This window comes from Chaetura pelagica, unplaced genomic scaffold, assembly GCF_000747805.2.
Source record: "Chaetura pelagica isolate M959 unplaced genomic scaffold, ChaPel_1.0 scaffold204, whole genome shotgun sequence".
NCBI classification, from domain to species: domain Eukaryota; kingdom Metazoa; phylum Chordata; class Aves; order Apodiformes; family Apodidae; genus Chaetura; species Chaetura pelagica.
Genome location: NW_009952876.1, coordinates 377829 through 400650, shown reverse-complemented (window position 1 = coordinate 400650; position 22822 = coordinate 377829). Strand labels below are relative to the sequence as shown.

General features: G+C 35.3%; 1 protein-coding gene across 1 annotated transcript in view; it reads left to right on the top strand.

Annotated features, from left to right (window-relative positions):
* Positions 1-22822, top strand: part of SPTLC1 (serine palmitoyltransferase, long chain base subunit 1) — a 36606-nt gene that overhangs the window by 10177 nt on the left and 3607 nt on the right. The window contains exons 3-12 of the mRNA XM_009995270.1: positions 1750-1844; positions 5443-5536; positions 6004-6076; positions 11361-11493; positions 13187-13316; positions 15412-15501; positions 16247-16354; positions 17757-17852; positions 18079-18175; positions 19453-19507. Coding sequence (XP_009993572.1) covers positions 1750-1844; positions 5443-5536; positions 6004-6076; positions 11361-11493; positions 13187-13316; positions 15412-15501; positions 16247-16354; positions 17757-17852; positions 18079-18175; positions 19453-19507 — 971 coding nt within the window. The remainder of the gene's footprint in view (positions 1-1749; positions 1845-5442; positions 5537-6003; positions 6077-11360; positions 11494-13186; positions 13317-15411; positions 15502-16246; positions 16355-17756; positions 17853-18078; positions 18176-19452; positions 19508-22822) is intronic.

Genomic DNA, 22822 nt, shown 5'->3' with positions numbered 1-22822 from the left:
TATTGAGGTATTTGCTGAGACAAATGTGGTTTCATAATAGAAGGCAGTAATGCATAGTAGACAATAGCATTTGCAACATAATTTATTATTGTTTTGTTCTCTGGTGCTCAGTTGTTTGTTTGGATTTTTTTTAACTGAAGCATTAAAATTTGCTATTTGACATACAATAAATGGCACTAGTACAGGGTAAATTAAAAAGATCCCCTGCTTAAATTCTTTCCTTAATAAATGCAACAGCATTTCAGCATGTACACAACTGAGTGCTAGGCTCCAGCTGGGATCTGTCCTATGGTGGCTAAAGAAACTAACCACTTTTTCCAATGTAAGTGTAGCCACTCCAAAATATTGAATGTATTTGGTTCTGTTGCACATATTAATGGCGTGTTATTTCATTTAGATTTTGTAACCTGTGCATTAAATTCCAGTAAGAAATGTAACATAAGAAAGTTAAATTAAGAAGTACATCTGCAAAATATTAGAAACACAAGTTACTGTGACTTCATATGGCTTATGTGACTATGCTCACATAAAAAATATCTTTTCTGAAATACAGGGCTAGTGAAATTTCCATTTGTGTTTTGAAATAGACCTTTGTTGACCCCCTGGGTTATTAACTAAAACTCTGAAAGTAACCAGAAACAAAGTCACTAATTAGCTCAGTAAAAAGAAAGTGATGAAAATGGAGGAGACTAAATGCACTGTTGAATGTAGTTTCCTTCTGAATTTTTCATATCTTAAATTAGTTTTGTACTTCAAACACTTTGAAAAGTGTATTTGGAAAAAATGAAAATGGAAGAAGGTATTGCTGCAGAAAATCAACTGCAGAATTTTTATTTTGGTAATGAAATAAATAGCCTTAAATATTCTACTGCTTTTTGAAATAATAACCCATTGTAGTCATACCATTCAAAGTTAGTGTATTAACAAATATGCTATCAGCTGTGTCTTGCTGTACTAGTAAATAATCCTCATTTTCCAAATGAATGGAATGGGATGGAATGGTTTGGGTTGGAAGGAACCTTTAAGAACATCTAGTTCCAAACCCCCTGCATGGGCAGGGACGCCTCCCACCAGACCAGGTTGCTCAAAGCCCTATCCAGCCTGGTCTTGAACACTTCCAGGGATGAGGCATCCACAGTCTACCTGGACAGCTTCTTCAAGTGTCTCACCACACCATCCTTACACAAAAGAATTTCTTTCTAATGTCTAATGTAAATCTATCGTCTTCTAGCTTAAAACCATTACCTCTTGTTCTGTCACTACACGCCCTTGTAAACAGTCCCTTTGTTTAGAACATTTTGAAAATAAATGTGCATTTAGTGTTCCTACATGGTTAGATAGGGGATACTTGACGTAATAGTTGTTGTTACCATTTCTTGAATGTTTGGCAGTTTTCATCCATTGTGTCCTGCTCATGTATGTGCTACTTTGCTAAGTATTTTAATGCCACAGCTGTTTAAACAGCATTGTTGAAAACTTGAGAATGTGAAGTGGGGCAATTTATGTTAAATTTTTATGTAATTAATATTCAATTACATAAACTCTAGAGAAGGCTTTTCATAATCAATAGATTGAATGAAATAGTATTTGTTACAGTTTGGCAGGGACATCAATTCTAAGTGTCTCAGAAAGGTGACACGTATTAACATACATCATTTCACGTCTTACTATTACCAACTGTTTATTGGCGTATAATGTCTTTTCTAATGGAAATTCTTTTTTGAGCAGTATTTCTTTTCTCCTGTCCAGGAAAAAGAAGAGTTGATTGAGGAATGGCAGCCAGAGCCTCTTGTACCTCCTGTATCAAAAGATCATCCAGCTCTCAACTATAACATTGTTTCAGGGTAAACATAACCAAGATAAATTCTGGTTTTTATTTAAACTTGAATGCTTGATGTCTGTATCTTTAAATGTATTTCTTACTAAGCATTTGCATATCCTTAAAACCTTTCATAAATTAATTGCATTTTTAGGTAGTAGGACTGAGTTTGCCACTGAAGAGATGGTTTTGCAGCATTATCAAGACTATTTATTATGAAAATAATTCTTACTTTAAGTGTCGTGATTAATTTTGTTTCTTTTTTTTTCTGAATATGTAGACTTAGACCTCCAAAAGTGGTTATTATGTTCTGCATAGGGTTTGGGGGTAAACTGGGTCATCGCTAATCACTTCAGAAGAAACTGATTTTGTGGCCAGCTACTTGGCACTTTGTGAAACGGTGTTGCTCTTCGGACAATCTGAAGTGGAGATGCTTCATGGCAAAGTTGTTTTCTGAAGAAATTATGTCAGGACATTACAGTGTTGTGTGTTACAAGGCTTAAAAATTTTTTTTGCTAACTTAGGCAGGAGCCACAGTATTTCAGAAATTGCTGTGAAATTTCTTTTACAAGCTTCACATTTGTTTATGTCAAGAACCTTTACAATATAAGCATTCTTAGTATCCTTCCAGTGACACTAATAATTTAAAATAATTTAGTGACAGAGCAAAATTAATTGTTGTGATAGGGAGCTCCATTTTGATGGTTCTGCCACCAAAGAAAAGTCTGCCTTAGAAAAGGGATGCTTGTTTTAATTCACTGTGATGTGAACAATCGTTCTGTTATGCAGAATTTTGAAACAGGCTGTACTGTGGAGTTCAAGGAAGTGTTGAATGTTTTTTAAAAATCTGAACACATACATCCTTTAGATGTATTCAGAAAATATTTAAACTGTTTAGAACTTTCCAGTGCTTACTTCTAGGGAATGTGTTGTGACAGAATGTTAACGTGTTGTAGCAGTTAACTTAACGATAGCTATGAGGAAAACATGACATGTATCTTCTAAGATTTAAACTGCCAACTTATTACCTTCCTGTAAGTTGCTCAGCAGCTGTAAGTTTGTAACTTGGGCTGTAAACTTAACCCACATTTCAGAATTTGTCCAGAAGGGAAAAATCTCTGCATACTAATTTTAGCTCAAGTGCATTTTTATCCTTTTTTTTAATTAGTATTTTAGGAGGACTCCATTGATGCTAATGAGATAGTCTTCTTTTAGTGTTTTTGGTGTGCTAATGCCTACTGGGAATGGTGGTTCATATAATTCTGAATAATCTTAGTGTGTGGTGGTTTAATATTGCATATTTGTACTAAATATTTCAGTAAAAATTTTGGCCTACTGTGTGGGGGAGGCAGGCTTCCTCTGCCCTCAGTACACAAGGCAGTTTGTGCCTTATGGTAGTATGCTTCTTTCTGCCAAGCACTTGTATAATCCCAGAATTGTTGCCAAGTGATAAGCAATGCCAATAGTGCGAGACTTGACCAAACAAAAAAAAAAGTGACCAGTCTTGAATCAGTGGTGAGGAAGTTACCCATGGTGGCTCAGTGACTCTTCAGAAATGTTACTTCTTATTGTAGCCTTTCTTGTTGTGAATAACTTATGCAAGACTACATTCAGAAAATATAAACCTCTTTCCTCAAACAGTATGTCTGCAAAATTCTCATACTGTTTCTTATTTTGCTTTAAAATAAAAAGACTCTAATGAGCTGGCTTTTAACTTTATTGTCTTCTGTGACTGATTTTTCAATACATGCAACACTTGAGACATAAATTAGAGGTCCAAGTACCAATGGAGTGCTTTTGATCCTTAAAAGACATAAATTCTGAAGAAGTTGCTTGCAAGTTTTTTGAATATAGCTTCAGATTATATTTTTGTTTATGTTTTCTGTTGGATAATCAGTATCTCAGAACTGTTGTCCCTTACTATGATACCTAAGGAACTGTGTTATACCAGGGAAGATATGTGGAACTGTAAAGAAATAAAGCATTTCACTGTTTTCCTTTTGCAAAGACCTGTTGTTTTTGACATTACAAGGAAGGTTTTATGATACTGATGGCATCCATGGTTTGGTTATATTCACTAGAATATGGTTTTCCTTGAGTGTTTTCTGCCTGACCATGAATGTTTCTTTGGAAGGCTGGCTAAAGTTCTTTTAGTGAAGTGTGGGATGTTTTCATGAGGGCTGCAGCTTTGTTAGGCACAAGTTGTAGATGAACATGAGTGTTATTTTCTAGATTTGAGAAGTGGAGCTGTGGGGGTGAATTGTATATTTACTAGGTTTAATAGTATGCTGGGAATATACTGAATCTCTTGTTAATACCAGAATCCTTTGACATTACAAGGAAGTATAGATCTGCTCTTGTGAATATATGTGTGAACTGAAGTAGTTAATTAATTTAATAGGACTTCCAGTATTTCACACAGCTCATTGATGAGCAAGACAGAGGAACAAATCCAGGTATATTTTTAACAGCAGTCAGTTCTTCAAGAACTTCTTAAAAATTTTTTTCTGGTGTTTTTCTTAACTCGTAGTGAGTAACTTGGACTTAAAACATATTTTCCTTGCACACCAAATGTAGCCATTGAAATATTGTCAACAAACAGTTTTGGGGCAGGTATTTGACATTTGAGCAGCACTGTGTGGTTTAAAGATGAAAATTGCTCAGTGCTAGTTTTCATGTGGAAAAAACTTGTTGAAACTATTGTTTTTGAGAAGTAGTATAGGATGACAACTGTAATATTTGACAACCCACACAGAACTAGGCAGACAAATGGTTTGGAACTTGGTTTAGCTTTGAGACTTCTTAACAATCTGAGTGATTAACTGAAACTTGATTTTGTAGTATTGGAGCATGTAAATGCTGAAACATGATTGCTTTTAGGATACAGCCCATAAATGTGATTATTGTGTTAGCTATTTTTATCTTAATTTTTAAAATAACTTGAAATAATAATTTTTAGGTCAGTCATTTTCTCTATCCTTTGCTTTATATAGTGCTCTCATTAATTTATTAACATTGGGTGTTTTCACACATTCTTTCTTTCCTGATTACATGAATTATTTAAACCATTACAGATTAAATGGAATAAAAAACTTACATTGACACATAATGCAATACTTTTGTCTGCTTACAGCTGCTACCTATATTTCAGGGGCCTTATTCACTACAAGATTGTTATTGTGGGTTTGCTTTATGACAAAGACATTGGTTCTAAATTCATTTTAATAATGGAAATAAGTAGCAATGACATTTTCTTTTTATCTGTAGTATTCCTTATTTTAAATAGTTGTCACTTTGCTTCTAAAGGAGAACCTTTATTTATCTCTTCAGGAGTCATCTTTTTATGAATGAAGTTTTCAGCAAGAAAGTAATAAATTAAGTATCTTAGGAAGGTATTTATGCTTTATTAAACTACAGGACTGTAGTTTTTGCTGAATATGGTAGGACATTTGTGACTTCACATTGAATTTAAATTGTGAAGATGGAATTGTGTAAAGACAGAAGCTTGAAAAAGCTCTGTGCTTTTTTCTTTTAAAAAACAAAGCTCCTATACTGTTTGACTGCTTATGAAAATGGCAACTGTTCATTCGTAAAAAATACCTGTGATGTATGTTTTTTTTCAGTCCTCCCACCCATATAATCACTGTTAATGGCAAGAAATGTATAAACTTTGCATCATTTAACTTTCTTGGACTTTTGGATAATGAAAAGGTTAAGGTGAGTTCTTCTACTTACTATACTTGTGTGGTTACTCCTCTTTTACTTTATATGTTATTGTGAATTAAGAATGACTTAAGAAAGTACAAACCTTGTCAAGGAAGTGTACTTCTGAAGTAGCAAGAAAGATAATAAGCCTTGTAATTTTGTGCTAATTTGTCTTTTTGCTAAATTTTAATTTGTTGTACTTATTCCGTACAAACTGATTCTCAAACTAGATTAGTATCTAATGTCCTTAAATATTAGAATGCAATGAATGATGCTTAAATGTTTGTTTAAAACAGTTTTGATGTAAAATAAATTCATATCATTTAATACATTAATGTTCTTTCTGTAAAGCAAGTCATGTTACCTGATTCAACAACTGGACTGTGTATATTGCTATAAAATTGTCAATAAGAAGAGCATAAAAGAGTTAACAGATCTCATGTGAGAATATATATTTTGTCCTTTTATTTTCTTTAAAGAGTGCTGCCCAGGCATCTCTGAAGAAATATGGTGTTGGCACTTGTGGACCTAGAGGATTCTATGGTACTTTTGGTGAGTAACTTCCTTTGGTCTCCCTTTTAAAGGTGCTCATTCTAGTTTCCTAAGTCAGCCAAAATAAAGCACTAAATTATTTCTATCACTGTGAAGAACAATTACTCTCCAATACACTTTTTACAGCAATTGTTAAGGACTGCTATCATTTATTATTCATTGCTTTGTTTCTTTTTCATTTTATATGTTTTCTTACTCTTTCTAATGCTAGTCTTAGAGGAAAGTTGCAGAGTTAAATGTAATCTGTTTTAGTTTTGGTCTGTGTAGTAGAAAGAGAAAATAAATACATTAGAATTTAATAATGCATGGTGAATTTAAGTATAAATTAGTAATGAGTTTTTAAGTGGACCACAAGAGGACGCTTGATTTCTGTGATAAAGATTATTAGTTAAATTAATCTAATACTGTAATCAGAATGAAGTTTTCTTTTACTGATAAATTTAGTGTTGTAATTACAAGATGAGAGCAGGTGTTACTAAGGGCTTGGGTTTTTTTTCTTTTTAGGAAGTAGTAAGTTGTTAAATGTCAGTCTTTGGAAATGGTTCTTTACAGGCATTGGTATTTTGAAATATTGCATGTAAACCAAAGAGTCATACTTGAATAGTTGAACAGTTTCAGGCTAAAACCATTGACTCATCGTTTTGTGAATTTCCCAGTTTATTTCCAGAGGTGGTGGAATTCACAGCTTGTTAGTACTCAGATGATTTCATAGTTAGCGTCTGTGACTTCAAGACTAACATTGCTCAGTTAATCAAGCTAGTCCTTTAAGCTGCTGCACCTATTTTGATTTGATGGAAGTCTATACATCAGAACCAAGTTTAGGCTTTGATATCAATCTCACATATTATTCATTAGCTTAGAATCATAATTTCGAAAGAAGGTGATGGTATTCCACTGGTTAGTAGAGAGTTTCTGGGAAGCTAGATTACCTCCTTGATCACAATTCAGCAGTTACCTGTTGGAATTCATACAGGTTGTTTTTTTCCAAAAACACTGAAAAGCTCAAAGAAACTTGTAGACTAATGCCTCTGCCTTTTGAGTACAGACTGGTTTTAAGTTTTGTGAAATCTTTCACTTTGCTTCTTTCTGGTAATTAATCAAGACAAACAGGTTAAAAGTTTATTTTTCTCTAGTAAGTGAGAGATTCTTCAGGTTATTTCATGCCCTCTTTGGAGGTCCAGTCCTAAGATCCAAACTGTGTAGTTTTTGCATTTAGTTTGGTTGCTGTTCATTTGATTCTGAATTTTTTTGGTAAATGCTCTATTTCACAAAACAAAGGATACAATATGGTATTGCTGCATGACACCATTAATGAAAAAATATTTTATGTTCACTTATTGCAACACCATCTTTTACAGATGTAGTCATGGAAAATTGGTATGAAATTTGAGACAAAGACCTGATCTTGTTGGATCCTTAACTGTCTTCCCATTTTCCCTTGACTTTAAACATTTGAGTATTGAAGGATTATGAATATCTATTAAGAAACACTTCTTATATCAGTAATGTCGTATTCCTCAAACTTCTCACACAATTTTTCTTGTGCTGTGAGTTTGGTAAATGAGTCATGTTGCATCCAGAACTACGTAGTTTCCTCTTATTTAACTATATAGGATTTAATCAATGATTGGCGATTGTCAACCCTTAGGTGTTATTTCATATTAATGTTAGATATTTCATTATTTTGAGATGTAGATACCCTGTTATAATTTATTTTAGAATGGAGACTTGATTCTGCAGATCTCTGCCTGTTTGAAGGGATTTCATAGATTTAGTGAATCCCTAGTAAGACATTTTTGCATTGTGCTATATCCCTGAAATCTGCATCAATGTCTTTTTCCTATGATAAACTTGAAATAAGTAGTACATTCACACATAACTGAATCTTTATTGTTATTTTCTTTGTAATGACAGCTTATCCTTGGGAAAATTTACTAGGCTTGTAATAATGTTTTTTTCCTTAACACAAATTTTATTATATTCATTAGCTCATTATTGCTGACAGTATTTCTTTTTCCCACTGTTTTTACCAAGCCCTTGTTCAGTGTAGGGGTGAGTATTGCTGAGTAAAACTCAGTGAGAAGCATGCAGGTTTTCATTTTTAACTGTGATGGTCACATCTTCTTTTCCAGTTTTTTAGTTAAAGGATGTAGGTAGTTTTTTTACACTCAAACAAAATATTTTTCCCCATTAGGTATCAATAGCTGGACACTCTTGCTAGTAATTCAGTCCTTGTTTCCTCTGATTTTTTATTCTCTACTGGCAGGGCTTCAAAAAGGAGTGGATTTGGCTGAATGTTGTTCATATTACATGTTTTAAGTGCCATATGGCCAGCTTCTTTATTTGGTGCTTGCTGCCAGAAAACTATCTTTCCTGGGCTTTTTGTTCACTAATTGATCAAATTTCATTCATCCTGGTTTGAAGCATGACTGGAGTTTGTTTCATTGGTCCTGAGGTCCATGTAACAATAAAGAAAAAAATACGAAGATTCTTAAAGTAGATTGAATTACTCCCAATTGGTATGCTTTCTTCCAAAGACTGGAGAAGAAAGGGTATTCTAGGTTTCTGTGGATGTTTGGTATATCTAATACAGCTGGATCAAAGTGATAAGTAGTAAAAGAAGACTTTTAAATAATAAGTGAATGATTATTTTTTTTCCATTTGAAAACAGTGGAAAACTACATGAAATGAAGTCATTTCATTTTTTGAAGCTCAGGTAAACATTAGAAAAGGATTGTTGAGCATTAGTAGTTTGCAGTCTATGAATAAAATTGCTCTTGACTGTCATTGGAAGGCTATTGTTTTAAGATATACTTTTTGTTTGTATTGTATAATAAATAATAAATAGAATATAATTATTAAAAAAAAACAAAAAAAAAACAAAACCAACAAAAAACCCCCCACCAAAATGTGTCAGCCTCACCTCTGTGTCTGGAAAGATCATGAAACAGATCCTCCTAGAAGACATGCTGAGGCACACGGAGAACAAGGAGGTGCTTCAGGACAGCCAGCATGGCTTTACTAGGGGTAAATCCTGCCTTACCAACCTAACGTGACTGCATGGGACACTGCAATGGACAAGGGAAGACCTGTGGGTGTCATCTATCTGGACTTCTGTGAGGCCTTTACACAGTGCCCCACAACATCCTTCTCTCTGAGTTGAGGAGATACAGGTTTCATGCATGGACTTTTTGGTGGATAAGGAATTGGCTGGATAGTTGCATCCAGAGGGCAGTGGTCAATGGCTTTATGTCCAGATGGAAAACGGTGACAAGTGGTGTCCCTCAGGGTTCAGTACTCGGACCAGTGTTGTTTAATATCTTCATTAACGATATTGACAGTGGCACTGAGAGCACCATTAGCAAGACCTGGAAATGCTCGAGAAACAGGCCCAGGTGAACCTCCTGAGGTTCAACAAGACCAAGTGCAGGGTCCTGCACCTGGGCCGAGGCAACCAGAGGTAGCAATAGCAGCTGGCGGAAGACATGCTAGAAAGCAGCCTTGTGGAAAAAGACATGGGGATAGTAGTGGATGAAAAGCTGGACATGGGCCAGCAATGGGCAATTGCAACCCAGAAGTCCCAAGAGTATCCTGGGCTGCATCAGAAGAACTGTGGCCATCAGATCAACAGAGGTGATTCTGCCCCTCTACTCTGCCCTGGTGAGACCTCACCTGAAGTGCTGCGTCCAGCTCTGGAGCCCCCAGTACAAGAAGGATGTGGACCTGTTGGAGTGTGTTCAGAGAAGGGCAAGAAAAATGATCAGAGGGCTGGAGCACCTCTCTTATGAAGACAGGCTGAAGGAGTTGGAGTTGTTCAGCCTGAATAAAAGGCTTAGGGGGTGTTGTCACTTTGGGGATAACAGGGGATGTTACAGCGACTTTCCAATACCTGAAAGGAGCCTATAAGAAGGTGGGGGAAGAACTGTTCACAAGAGCATGTAACTATAGGACGAGGGGTGATGGTTTTAAGCTAGAGAAGGGCAGATTTAGTTTGGACATTAGAAAAAATTCTTTAATACGAGGATGGTGGATCATTGGAACAGGTTGCCCAGAGAGGTGGTGGAGGCTCCATCTCTGGAGACTTTCAAGCTTGATGGGGAACTGAGCAACGTGTTTTAGTGTGAAATGTTCCTGCTTATTGTAGGGGGTTTGGACTGGATGACCTTCCAGCTTGATACTTTATATGATCCTATAATATATGAATCAGGTCAATGTGCTCTTTTAGAGAAAGGTTATGGTAGATGGTTGCTTCATATGGCACAGTTAAGATTTTTAGAAAACCCTTTGTTACTACACCCTTGCTGTTGGTGTCTGGCTAGAAATAGCAACCTTTGCCTAACGATGCCTCATCAGGTATTGAAGAAGCTGTATTTTTACCTGCTGCTATCTCACTTGATTTTAGTTTCAGTGAATGTTCAGTAATTGCAAAAGGGAAACATTTAGCCAGTGATGATCTTTCAAGACACATGCTAATCACCCCTCTTTGCCCTTTAACCTAGGTTATTTCCAGTTGATAAAAGACATAATTCTCTAACATTTACTAGTAGAAGCAGGTAGTGGCAAGAGCTACTGAATTCAGTTTGTCTGATACAGGTTATTTTGCTTAGGCAGAATACTTAACATTGTGGTCACCTTTCTGCAGTGACAACCCACTCCATCCAATCCATGTGGTATTAGGCTTAATTGTTTGATTTAGTAGTGGTTTGTTTGTAGCTTTGGTCACTTAGACTGAATTGGTTTGCAAAATGCTTGTTTGCAAAATGCTTGTGCCAGTTTATCTTAAGGGACAGTAATCTCTGTCATTGAGGTGGTGACCTTTTCAATTGGCTGAAGGGTATTCAGGAGGTGGTCCGTGATTTCAGCCTGACAAGAGCAGTTTTTTGTAACAATGATTGCTGTGCTATATACAGTGGAAACATCAGGCTGTAAGAACTGGCAGTCTGCCACCACTACCTCATTAATTGTTGTAAATTACATAGCTGTTTGTTGTCTGAGTATAGTAGTAGGAATGCAGCCACTGCATAAGATAATGAGAGAACCACAGTACATAAATATTTTCAGATCTGTCTAAACTTCTGATTAATATTGGGTTACTTGTCATCTTAAGTAAGGCAGAATTGGTTGCAGCTGGTTTTTCGGAAGTTATTTGTTGGAATACTCTTCCTACATTTGTTGCATTTGAAACACTCTGGTTGCTTCAGTTAGGTTCTCTCTAAAAGCAAATATAATCTTTCTGATACAAAAATAAGTAAACTAGAATCTTTTAAATTTTTCTCTCAAATAGATGTGCACTTAGAATTAGAAGAACGCCTAGCAAAATTCATGAGGACAGAGGAAGCTATTATATACTCATATGGATTTGCAACAATTGCCAGTGCTATTCCAGCATATTCAAAAAGAGGGGACATTGTGTTTGTGTAAGTATTGCTTTCTATTTGGGAAATTCCAGATTAAAGACTTCTCCTTTCACCTTTTCTTTTTCGTTATTGTTAATCACATTAAGTAAATTATTTTGAAAATCATGCTGGTTGTAATGAAGTATTTTTCTGTACAAAGCTCAAATATCTTTCCTTTGCTAAATACTCCAAATCAAACCAGTTACTTCTTTTATCATGGAAAAGCCAATTTGGACACTCAGCTGAAAAAAAAAAAAAAGAACACAAACTTGTGGATTCAAGGACTAATACTTAGTAGAAGTCTAATACCTACTTCTTAAGAAACTGCTATTGCATTTGCTTTTCTCCTGTTTATTGCTGACTTTTCACCTTTCTTGCAGGACAGTTGATCCCCTCAGGCATATTTGCAATGGATTAGTTGGATAAATACTGGTACATATTAAAATAACACCAGAACAACTGTGCAGGATTAAACTAAGGATTCAGCAAGCCTAGCATCTGTTCCCTGAAAGCAGCCAGTCATAATTTGTCTAGAAGTGTAAAAAAAAACAGGAGAAACAATGTAACAGCACTTAAATAGTAGTTTAGGGTAGTTTCCAGGATTTTTCATAAGCCTTCCTGTTCCTTTAGGACGTCTGTAAATGTTTGTTATCTTTAGTGCTTCTATGACATGTAATTTCACAGTTTAACTTGAACATTTATGAAAAAATACAAAGAAATACCCCTTCTGAATGTGACACCCACTAATTTAAATTGGTGTGTTTGATTTTTAGACAGTGAACTATTCTCTTCTCCATGGGCAGAGTGGCTGTGGGAGGCTTACCTGCCTGCTGGGGTTAAGCCACAACACACTGATACTTTAGTATTTGTCTGCCAAAATCTATCTTCAGTGCTCTTTTCTACTTGTAAGGCCTATTTGACTTCTTTTACAGAAGCTCTTTCAGAACTTAGATCATGTTTTTTTGGTCGTCTTTGAACATTTTCCAAATGAAGATTTTCTGAGAGGAGTGGCCAGGATTGTGCACACTATGGAAGATGACAGTGTATTCTGCATTTAGCTGTCTCATGCTCTTTCAGCTTGTCACTGACAAGTTCTCACCACATTTAAAAGCAACTGGGCTGAAATTACTGCATTCAGCATGTGCAGAAGGTTTGATTATTTGCCACTTTTAAAATATTAGTTGACTTAAGCAGCTGTGAAACTGCATACCCCATCATGCTCAGAGATTTGCTTTTCCAGCACTTCAGAAGGACAGATAGGTCTTTGAGCACTGAGATAGTAATACCCAAAGGATATTAAAAAGCAGATTGTAAATACTTGGAGGACCAGTTTAGATGTTACAGGCACATCTTTGTGCCTTTTTCTAGGACCCAGAGCAACTGGAATGAGAGGCTTCTGGAATGATTAGCATGGTATTGTGCCCATTCCATGGAAGGTTGAGCTCAAATAACCTGCTGTCTCATACAAAAAGACCAGTGTACAGATCAAGAAAAAAAAGTTGGCTTGTTTGTGGCTATAGTGCATAGTAAAGTTGAGAAGATTTGGAAGTACATTTTCAGAATGTAAATAAAACACAGAATGCTTCAATAAATCTGTTTTTAACTACACCTAAGCACAGATATCAGCTGAAAAGCGCAATAATCCAAATACCCAGCTTACTTGGAATAATTGTTAAGCCAAGTGCAAACTCAGAAGGGCTTTCTGTATTTACAGAGATGAAGCTTCTTGCTTTGCTATTCAGAAGGGATTACAAGCATCTCGTAGTAACATCAAGTTATTTAAGCATAATGATATGGCTGACCTTGAACGACTGTTGAAAGAACAAGAAACTGAAGATCAAAAGGTACCACTCTTTTGAAGAAATATTTGTACTCTTTTGTGCTACCTCCTCCACATTTTGTTAGTGTTTTGTAATTGAATGGGTGCAATGCTTACAGGCAGTTATTTGGTTTTCATAAATCTGTATTGAACAATTTATGTTGCTTACACAATTAAGATAGATCTTTCTTTAAAAATATTTATTTACATTTGCCTGCATAATCACTGGAAGTGAGCTAACAGGCATTGGTAGTGAGAAATATCTTTATGGACAAATGACTGAGGTGGGAGATTATTTTATTTTTTTAAAATATTATTACAGAGCAGCTTTTATTTTTTTGTCTTTTAGAAATTTGTATAGCTGCATTTATGTAATAAATCATGCAACGTAATTATCAGTTTGAATAGCACACTGTAAATTCAACATTTAAGTGGCTAGTCTTAACCCTTCAATTTATAAAATCAGCGTGTTTTGTTTTTTTTTGTCAGACTTCCTTTATCTTGCAGTCAACTCTTAAGATACTCTCTGTCTTAAAAATTATGGTCAGTTTCATGGAATCATAGAATGAGTTGGGTTGGAAGGGACCTTAAAGATCATCTAGTTCTAAATTCCCTGCATGGGCAAGGACACCTCCCACTAGATCAGATTGCTCAGAGCCCCATCCAACCTGGCATTGAACTCTTCCAGGGATGGGGTTTCCACAACTTCCCTGGACAACCTGTGCCAGTGTCTCACCACCCTCACAATAAAGAATTTCTTCCTAATGTCTAACCTAAATATACTCTCCTAAAGCCATTCCCCTTGTCCTATCACTATAGACCTTGTTAAAAAATCCCCCCCAGCTTTTCTCTAGGCCCCATTCAGGTACTGGAAGGCTGTTAAAAGGTCTCTCCAGAGCCTTCTCCAAGTTTCATTCACTTTACTGGCTTGATTCTCATTCTGACAGTAATAAAAAAAGGTTGTCCAAAGCAGTTACTAAAATCAGCATCAGCTAGTACAGATAACTTGCTTAAATGAATTTTAAAAGAACTAACTGAAGCCACCACCATTATATGCCTCATTCACAGAATGCTGGAAAGTTACAGACAATTGGAAGAAACTTGGTTTTGTGCTAGGACATAAGTAAGGAAGACAAACTGTATGATTTTAGGCCAATCAGCTTAACATCAGTCTAAATCAGTAATGGAGCTGATTAATAGCAAATTTATAAACAACATGCTAGCTTACACACCTTCATGGAAAATATGTTTTGTTAGATAATTGTTACATGATGTTTCAGATGTGGTTGACAGACTAGTGATGCAATTTGTAATACATTTGGTTTGTTAGAGCAGAGTTTTTTTATTTAGCTACATGGTTGAAATGTCTTAATCTAATTAGTTTAATGCAGACAAAGTTGGTTGCCAAGAGCTTAATATAGACCATGTGTGTATAACTAAGAAATACTGAGTAGGAAGGGGTAGATCTCATGACTGGAGTTGGTCCAGCTTGTGGAGTGGACTCTGTCTAGTTTTGGTGCATACCACTTAGAAAAGTAAAATAGGTGGTTTCTGAATCTTTTAAGTGTGACTTAATAACCTTGGTCAGAAGTTACCAATAAAGTTTAAAGTAAATGGTAAGGAAATGGCATTTTAAAAGAACAAAAATCATGCCATTGATGTTTAAGCAGAAGCCATTGCAGGGTATTCTTATGGCCTATATTGTCCAGACATCACACAAAGATATTTATGTAAAGTATATTATTAATACTTTTAGATTGTTCAACTTAATAATGGCTATACTGGACATCAAAATTTGTAGTATTTGTTCTGTAGTTGTTTTTTTTGTATTTTATTAATGAAGTTCAAATGGGTTGGTTATGCTTTATTGCATGCTAAGACATCTTAAATCTTGTGTGAGACTAAAAAGCTTTAAAATTATTACAAAATAAAGATCAGCTACTCTAATGAGGCATTTAAACTTTTGTTATGTGGTAGTTTAAGCTGAAGTAAAAGCTTACTTGAAAAAGAGACATTATTTTCCTTCCCTTTCTGTTACTGTCCTTCCCTTTAAAAAAATCTTTGAAGCTTCTCTTATTAGTAACAATTGATACAAACTGAAACTGTATCTTTCTCTGAAGAACCCTCGCAAGGCCTGTGTAACTCGGAGATTTATTGTAGTGGAAGGATTGTATATGAACACAGGAGATGTTTGCCCTCTTCCAGAATTGGTACGTGGTTTCAATTTGCCTTTCAAATTCTGCATGTGAAAACGTGTACCTAATGAAATAGTAGGATTGTATCATTAAGACTACATAGGAAAGCTCTGCATGCAGAGCATTTTGTTTACGTTCTTGCTTTCTTAAACATTCACGAAGTGTCCATTCCAAATCTTACATTGTTTTGAAACTTCTGATCAGGATTAGGATTCTGAAGCCATGTGACTTGAGATTTGCAAATTATTTTCTAGCTATGATACTCATTTTTAACCTCTAAAATAAACTATATTTTCAGCCATATGTATGATACTAAACTATTGAACTAAGTTAAATCTAAAAAAAAAACCCCAGATACGAGGTTTGGGAGCAACCCTTGTAGAGTGCTGACAGGAACAGTGATTCCAAGAAAAACATTTGCTATTCAGCATAAATTGGCTTTTTGTGCAGGCTATATTTTAGTAGATAATGGAAGAAATGCTGTGAAAATGCATCATCTTGAAAGTACCCGATAGCCTATCTTAAAAAAATATATATATGTTTTTTTGTTACAGGAATATTTATGAAGTTTGATCTTACATGGTGGAAGAATTTTGAGGAATTTTAAAATGTCTTAATGATAGAACACAACCCTAGAGCTGATATTTTTTCAGAATTCAAGAGACTGTAGTTGTCTGTGTTTATCATATCTCTCCCAACCATTTTGTTACCACATTCTAATGGCCTTGGCTTGTGTTTTATATAATTTGATCTGTTTTAGATAAAATTGAAGTATAAATACAAAGTCAGAATATTTTTGGAGGAGAGCCTTTCCTTTGGAGTCCTTGGAGAACATGGAAGAGGGATTACTGAACACTTTGGAATAAATGTAAGTGCCTTTTTTTGTGAGTTTTGAAGAAGAGACTTGTGCAGAAGCAATCTGCTCAGTTGATTTCTTATACCTGTGGTGCTAACAATGTTTAGTAGTGTACGATAGAAATTAAACATACTTTTCTTTACCAGTCTTGAAGTATTTGGGACTTGGGACTTTTTTACCATGTGTTTACTGGAAATAATTTTACCTATCCTTAGTCAGGAAGATAACCAAAGAATTGTTACAATGCATAATTTTATCATTACTCAGATAGTGATTATGGTATTTTTCAGCTGCATATACTTATAAATGACATGTTTGCTGAGAAATATTAAGGGGCTAGAGGTAAGTAATAAAATCTTCAGTGTATAGTCAGCCTGCTTCGCTCTGTTGATTTTTACTCCATTTGGGAACAATAGGATAAATCTTTTGATGGTCCTTTCCAAGGTGTTGTCTTGCTACTTTACTGGCAGACTAAGCCAAACTATTTTTCCAAGAGTCTACCTTTAGTGGCATTTATTCAGCTGAGGAGTACTTCAGAAATACAAAACAGTGTTCCTGTGCTTGTTTGATACCACAGCCACCTGAGTGGGGAAAGGAGGAAGTGCAGTGCTCATTTGCTTCCTAGTGTGAAGTATCTCTTACTACATTATGACAGTGTCTGAGTTCATCTTGGAAGAGAAATATTAAATTCTGAGAATTCATTCTGTCTTCCTCTGTCTCCTAGTGTTTTTGCTTTGAGTGTCTTAATACCAAAAATGAAAAAGATCAAATGAATGTTAAATAGCTTTAGAAAAGGAAACAAACAGTGCTACTATGGTACCTGCCAAGTACCATTATTAATTGGCTTCTGTGTTAAATTCATTTACAAAGAGAATCTTTCGATTTTGTCTGCTCAAAATGGTAATTTGTAGCAGTGGTCATCAGCGTGCATTACAGAGCCTGGCAAAAATTAGTGTGCAACTAACAAGTGAAATAAGACAATTGTGTCTCTAAGGTTCGATCTCTGATTTAACTAAGCTTATATCCAATTTTAATCACTTTCTAACTCCTGCTGACTGCAGTGGGACTACTTACATTCTCAGAGGACTCTGTCACACTGAGTGCTTTGAGGAATTGTCATCCATACCCATGTAATTTGTTTTTTTCTGTTTGTGCTCTTCACACTGCAATGCCTGAAAAAGAATGATCCTATGTGTGTTATCTACAGGTTCATAAATACAGAATTCTAAAGTTTTTTGTATAGTTTCAAATTGTTGTATCCATTGTAACTTCATTTTAATATGTACTAATTTTATGAATCTTCACTAGTTTTCATGATTTTGTACAACAAGATACATCTTTGATAGATTTTTCTTTTAAATAGTCTTGATGTAATCAAAAGCATCTTATAATAATTTGTTAATTTATCTGGCAGATTGATGATATAGATCTTATTAGTGCAAACATGGAAAATTCACTGGCTTCTATTGGAGGATTTTGCTGTGGAAGATCTTTTATTATTGACCATCAGGTAAGCCAGGTCTTATTTCTATATGATCTGGTAGGATTAGTTTACTTAGTACTGAGACTTAATTACTAATATCAATTTGCAAGGAGAGTTGTCAATTATTATGCAACACTTGATTCCATACAAAAACTGTCCAGTTGTATGAAATATTGTAGATAAATTGGTTGTTTAAATGTATGCAAGCTGATTTTTTTTCCCCCTCTTTTTTTTTTTTTCATTTCATGCACAGCGATTGTCTGGTCAAGGCTACTGTTTTTCTGCATCCCTACCTCCTTTGTTAGCTGCTGCTGCTATTGAGGCTCTGAATATTATGGAAGATAATCCAGGTATTTAATTGGGGAAAATCTGAATTCTTCAGTATTCTTCACCTGAAACTATTGACTCATACTTCTACCCACTTTGATTCCTCACCCTTTTTTAAAGCTACTTAATTTTATATGCATTATTTTTTCTTCATTTAATTTTCCCATCTTGCTTTTCTTCAATGTTTCCTTGTCTTTCTGCCTCCCAACTGAAAATTAGCCAGCTAGTTAACGCTAAGAGGGACAGAGGTGGTTGTCACTAAGCAAATAAGAAATTATTATTCTGCTTTATAGACTAGTGATAGCTTCTTCCTTGAAAATGAATTCTTTCAAGACAAATGGAAGAAAGGAAGGTTGCAGAGAAACGAAAGGGATTATATTTCTTCAGGACTGAACAGCCCTTTCCTTCCCACTTGCATTACACTTTTTTTCTTTCTTCTACAAGTAAACACCCAGGCAAGACTCTCGGGAATTATGATGGTGTAACCACCTCCAATTTTGGCAGGACCAAGTTTAGGGCATTTGTATACAGTTGGCAGGCAAGAGTTTCTGCTCTCGGAGTCAGAGAATTGCCCTTTTTGCTAGAAGCTAAGAAAGATTGATTTTGGTTTTGTTTTTCTGTAGGAGTTGGAGGATGTGAGAGACATATAAGGACAAAATTAGCCAGATCTCTCTGCATTTGTTTTTAAACTTAGTTAGCATCAACAGATTGGAGAACATCTGCAGAAGGATGAAGAATTTAATTTTTCATAAATAAATGCAAACTACTGGATAGGCCACACCTATTCCTCATCAGTTAAACAAAAGCACGAAAAAATGAGGAGTAAGTTATGGAACTGTTAACACTAGTGAAGGGTTAACCTTTACTGGTGAAAATAACCAAGGTTTGCAGATCCAGGAGCCGAAGTCCCCTCTAAAGAACCTCCAGTGAATTACTGAAAGGATCAAGAAGCAGAATCTGCATGGCTGGATATTTTATAGATAAGTTGGACTTGACATTTCAGTTCCCTTACCAAATATTTGTGTCCCCTTTTCCATACGATCATCAACCAAGGCAATTGGAATAAGGAGATAAAAGGAAGCAGTGCATTTGTCAGATCTTAAAAGCTTGTCACTTCCTTATAGAAATGGGAATCAGGAACAGTGCGAAGAGTACTGTAGAGACTTAGTATTTTAATAGATATGTATACTATAGTTTTCTTTCCAAGTGCTTGTTTTAAATCTTAGACATACAGAAATCTTAACTAGAAACAAGGCATCTAAGCTTTTTTTTTTTTGCTTTTTTCTTCCTGTATGTATAGACATTTTTCAGATTCTCCGGCATAAATGTGAACGAATTCACAAAGCTTTACAGGGGTAAGTTTTTTTTACTTTGGGTGGTGGGGGGGTTGACCATTGTTTATTTGACCATGCTTTTATAATGCCAACTTTAAAGAGCTCTCCTTCCCCAAATCTGTTTCTGGTTTTACAGATGCTTAGACTGGGATGTCTAAAGTCAATTATGTATATATCAAAGGAAGAAAGTAATCTTTTCCCAACTGTCTCTGTTATGCTACAAAAAAAAGAGTCCGAGTTTTTAAAATCCTTTTACAGGTATTCAAATGAGAATATACCTTTATGCTAGTGAGGCTCTTTGCAAGCCCTTACACAGCCTTTAGGAAACTGTAATAGCTTTCAGTGGCATGAAGTGTTGGTAAACATTTTGAAAAAAATGCCTAAGTAAAAGCCTTTGGGTTGTAGCTTAGCAGATACACTTCCAAGGAACTCAAAGTGCCTTGCAATCACCTTTGATACAATATTGTTCTTGCATATGAGACTTTAATGTTAAATAGTAATAGAAGTATTCATTGTTCTGAAAGCACACAGAAAACTGTTAGAACTTATCTGAAAAATAAGAATTCTGGCAAAAACTTACTAATGCTCTCCTGTTTTGAAAGATGACTGCACAGAGTAATTGCTTTTTTTCCTGACAAGTTTTAATACTAAAAAAAAAAGAAGAAATTACTGTGAGACTGTTCAATGTGCAGAATAGATACACTAGCTGGTATTTTATAGTTCATTTTCTTCAACAGTTTTCTCTTGCATATTACAGAAATAAGCCAAAACCCAGCCAAAATCTGTAATGTATGATATAAGCTCATTTTTTGGTAGTATTAATCACTTAGTTATTCAGTGTGAGCTGCTCGTTATTTCAGATAAGCAGTTTCCTACTTAGCTAATGTTCACATCAGAACTCTAACAGCAGTCAGCTTCTTTGGAGTAATCATGCCATCAAATAATCCGTCTCTCCTTTCGCTGTGTTCTGTTTCAGCACAGATTTAACATGCTTAGGGGTTTCAGGTCAAAGATACCCAGATGCTTCTACACTTGAAAATTTTAGAGTAACTTGAGAACAGTTAGTGTCTTTTCTTTCCTAGTAATAGGATGTTATGATTGAGCTAAAAGGGTAGTAATTGTAATATTCTTCTCTACCTGTCATTTTAAGGTAATATTTATAAATATGATTAAAATACAAGGAGAAAATGTATGGAAAAAATACCAACTTTTTTTAGTTAATATTTGCTGCAAAGCAGAAGCAAATAAGCCGTGGCTAGTAATTTTCTATAATATGGCTTATTTTACTTTTTTACTCAAAATTCAGTGTTTAATCATAAATCAAAAAGTAGGCAAAATGCCTGAATATCTGAAATAGGACTTTTGTATTTTTGCCTTATGGAAAAAACTGTAGTAACGTAAAGTCCAAAAAAATTGCAAAGGAAGTGCTTCTACTGGGAAAAGTTTTAACACCACTAGGGAATTGGACAGCCCTGTAGCAAGAAAGCTATCTTTACAATTGCATAAAGCAGTATCAGAGAGAAAATCCAAACTAGTATTTGCAGTATACCGTGGGGTTTTAATTTTTTTTAATGAATAAACACACTAAGAAAAGTGTGTGATAGTTTGAAGAGGAGGTAAAGTTTTCAGAAAAAGCTTTTGTTGATGTTAAAAGCCATCATCTTTCCTGCCTAACCATGGCTGTTGCTTGACTCCATTTCTTTATGATGGTCCAACTATGATAGGGTGGAACTGATTGATAGTTTAGAAGAGAGCACAGAATGGTGTTAGAACTGTACACAAAGAACGTGGGAAGGAATACACACAGCTTTTCTCCCTTTTCATAATAGAACAAATATGCTGAGAGGAAATATTTATTTTAGCCAAGATGTAACTAACCCATGGAATTTAGGGCATGCTATAAAGGACAGTGCAGGATCAACATTAAAAAAAAAAGCATCTGGGCTTTATATGGGTTATGGTGGGGAAAGAAACCATGGTGTTGTAAACTAAAGGAATGACTTGGTGTTTATTCCTATTCTGGGTACAAATCAAGTTCCTGTTTGTAGAAGAAACGAAAGAATTCTTCTGAATCATGCGTATTTTCTTATTGCCTATGGCAGGTTATAAAGCATAAGAAAATGCAGTAAGAGATTATATGATTAACACAAATGGGGACATTTATGTCTTGTTTTTAAAAATACCTTGGGTTTTAGTAAATAGAAATGAAGAAGCTCTTTGTGAATTTTGTGGGTTTTTTAAAAGCACTATAGTAGTAGATAGTGTGCTTTAGATAGTTCACTGCTGCATATTCTATACCTGGTTGAGAATTTTCCAATAAAGCCAAGTTTTCATTGGAGTAAAGCAAATTTATTTTTAAAGATTTTTTCCTTCCAGAGAAACTTGACTTATTTTCAATGAGACCCCATTCTGGTTTTCTGTTAGCAAAACTTTTGGTGCTGTTTATGCTGTTCAGGGCAGCCCAGCTACACAGTCTGCCCTACTGCAAAGAGCCTGGTCCTGCCACTTATTTCTGCAGCCTAACCTTGTAGCTAGCATGTGGAAGGCCCCCCAGGACGACATCCATACTGGTACATTAATGTCAGGAAGCATTCCTGGGCACTGGATCTTGATATTTTTACCCCACTGAATTGCTGGAGAGGTATTTGGCATGGATTTGGCTGATGCCAAGCAGCACTCTGTGAAAAGACTCCTGAATACAGTTCAGGAGTTGGTGTAAGCTGGGAGCTATTACCAGTAGTCAGTTTGGATGTGGCTACCCTAATGTGGAGACTGAGATTTTAAAAGTATGAGTGTGAGTCATTCCATACCTGTTCACCATAGGATCAGAAAACAGTCCAAAGCTTATTTAATTTAGTAATACAGAACTAGCCTTAAAAAGAGCATGTTCAGGTGGGTGTCTTTGCTCCTTTTTTACTTCAAAACCAGATCTTTCAGGTATCTCTCTTTTTTGTGTGGAAGTTGCACGCTTTTATTTGAAAATGTGACTTTCCCATTATTTCTGAGGAAAGTGAATGCTGATTTCAGGAAATGTAATGTGCAGGCATTGGATTATCAAAATAGTTGTTGAATCTTAATTTGCCAGAACCTTAGAAAAACAGTTGATACTTCACATGAAATCTAAAGTATTGCTGCCGGAATACCTCATGTTATACTCCTGGGTTCCTTCAAATATGAATTACGTAGTTCAGTTTACTATAGCTATGACTGACAGAAAACAGTTTAAAATGAGTTTGAAACTTATAAGCAGCCTGTGGTAGTGTATAGCAAATACAAAGAGTGTTGTTCAGGCAAAGGCTAAATTTAAATGGAAGTGATACAAAGCTTGCTTCCTGC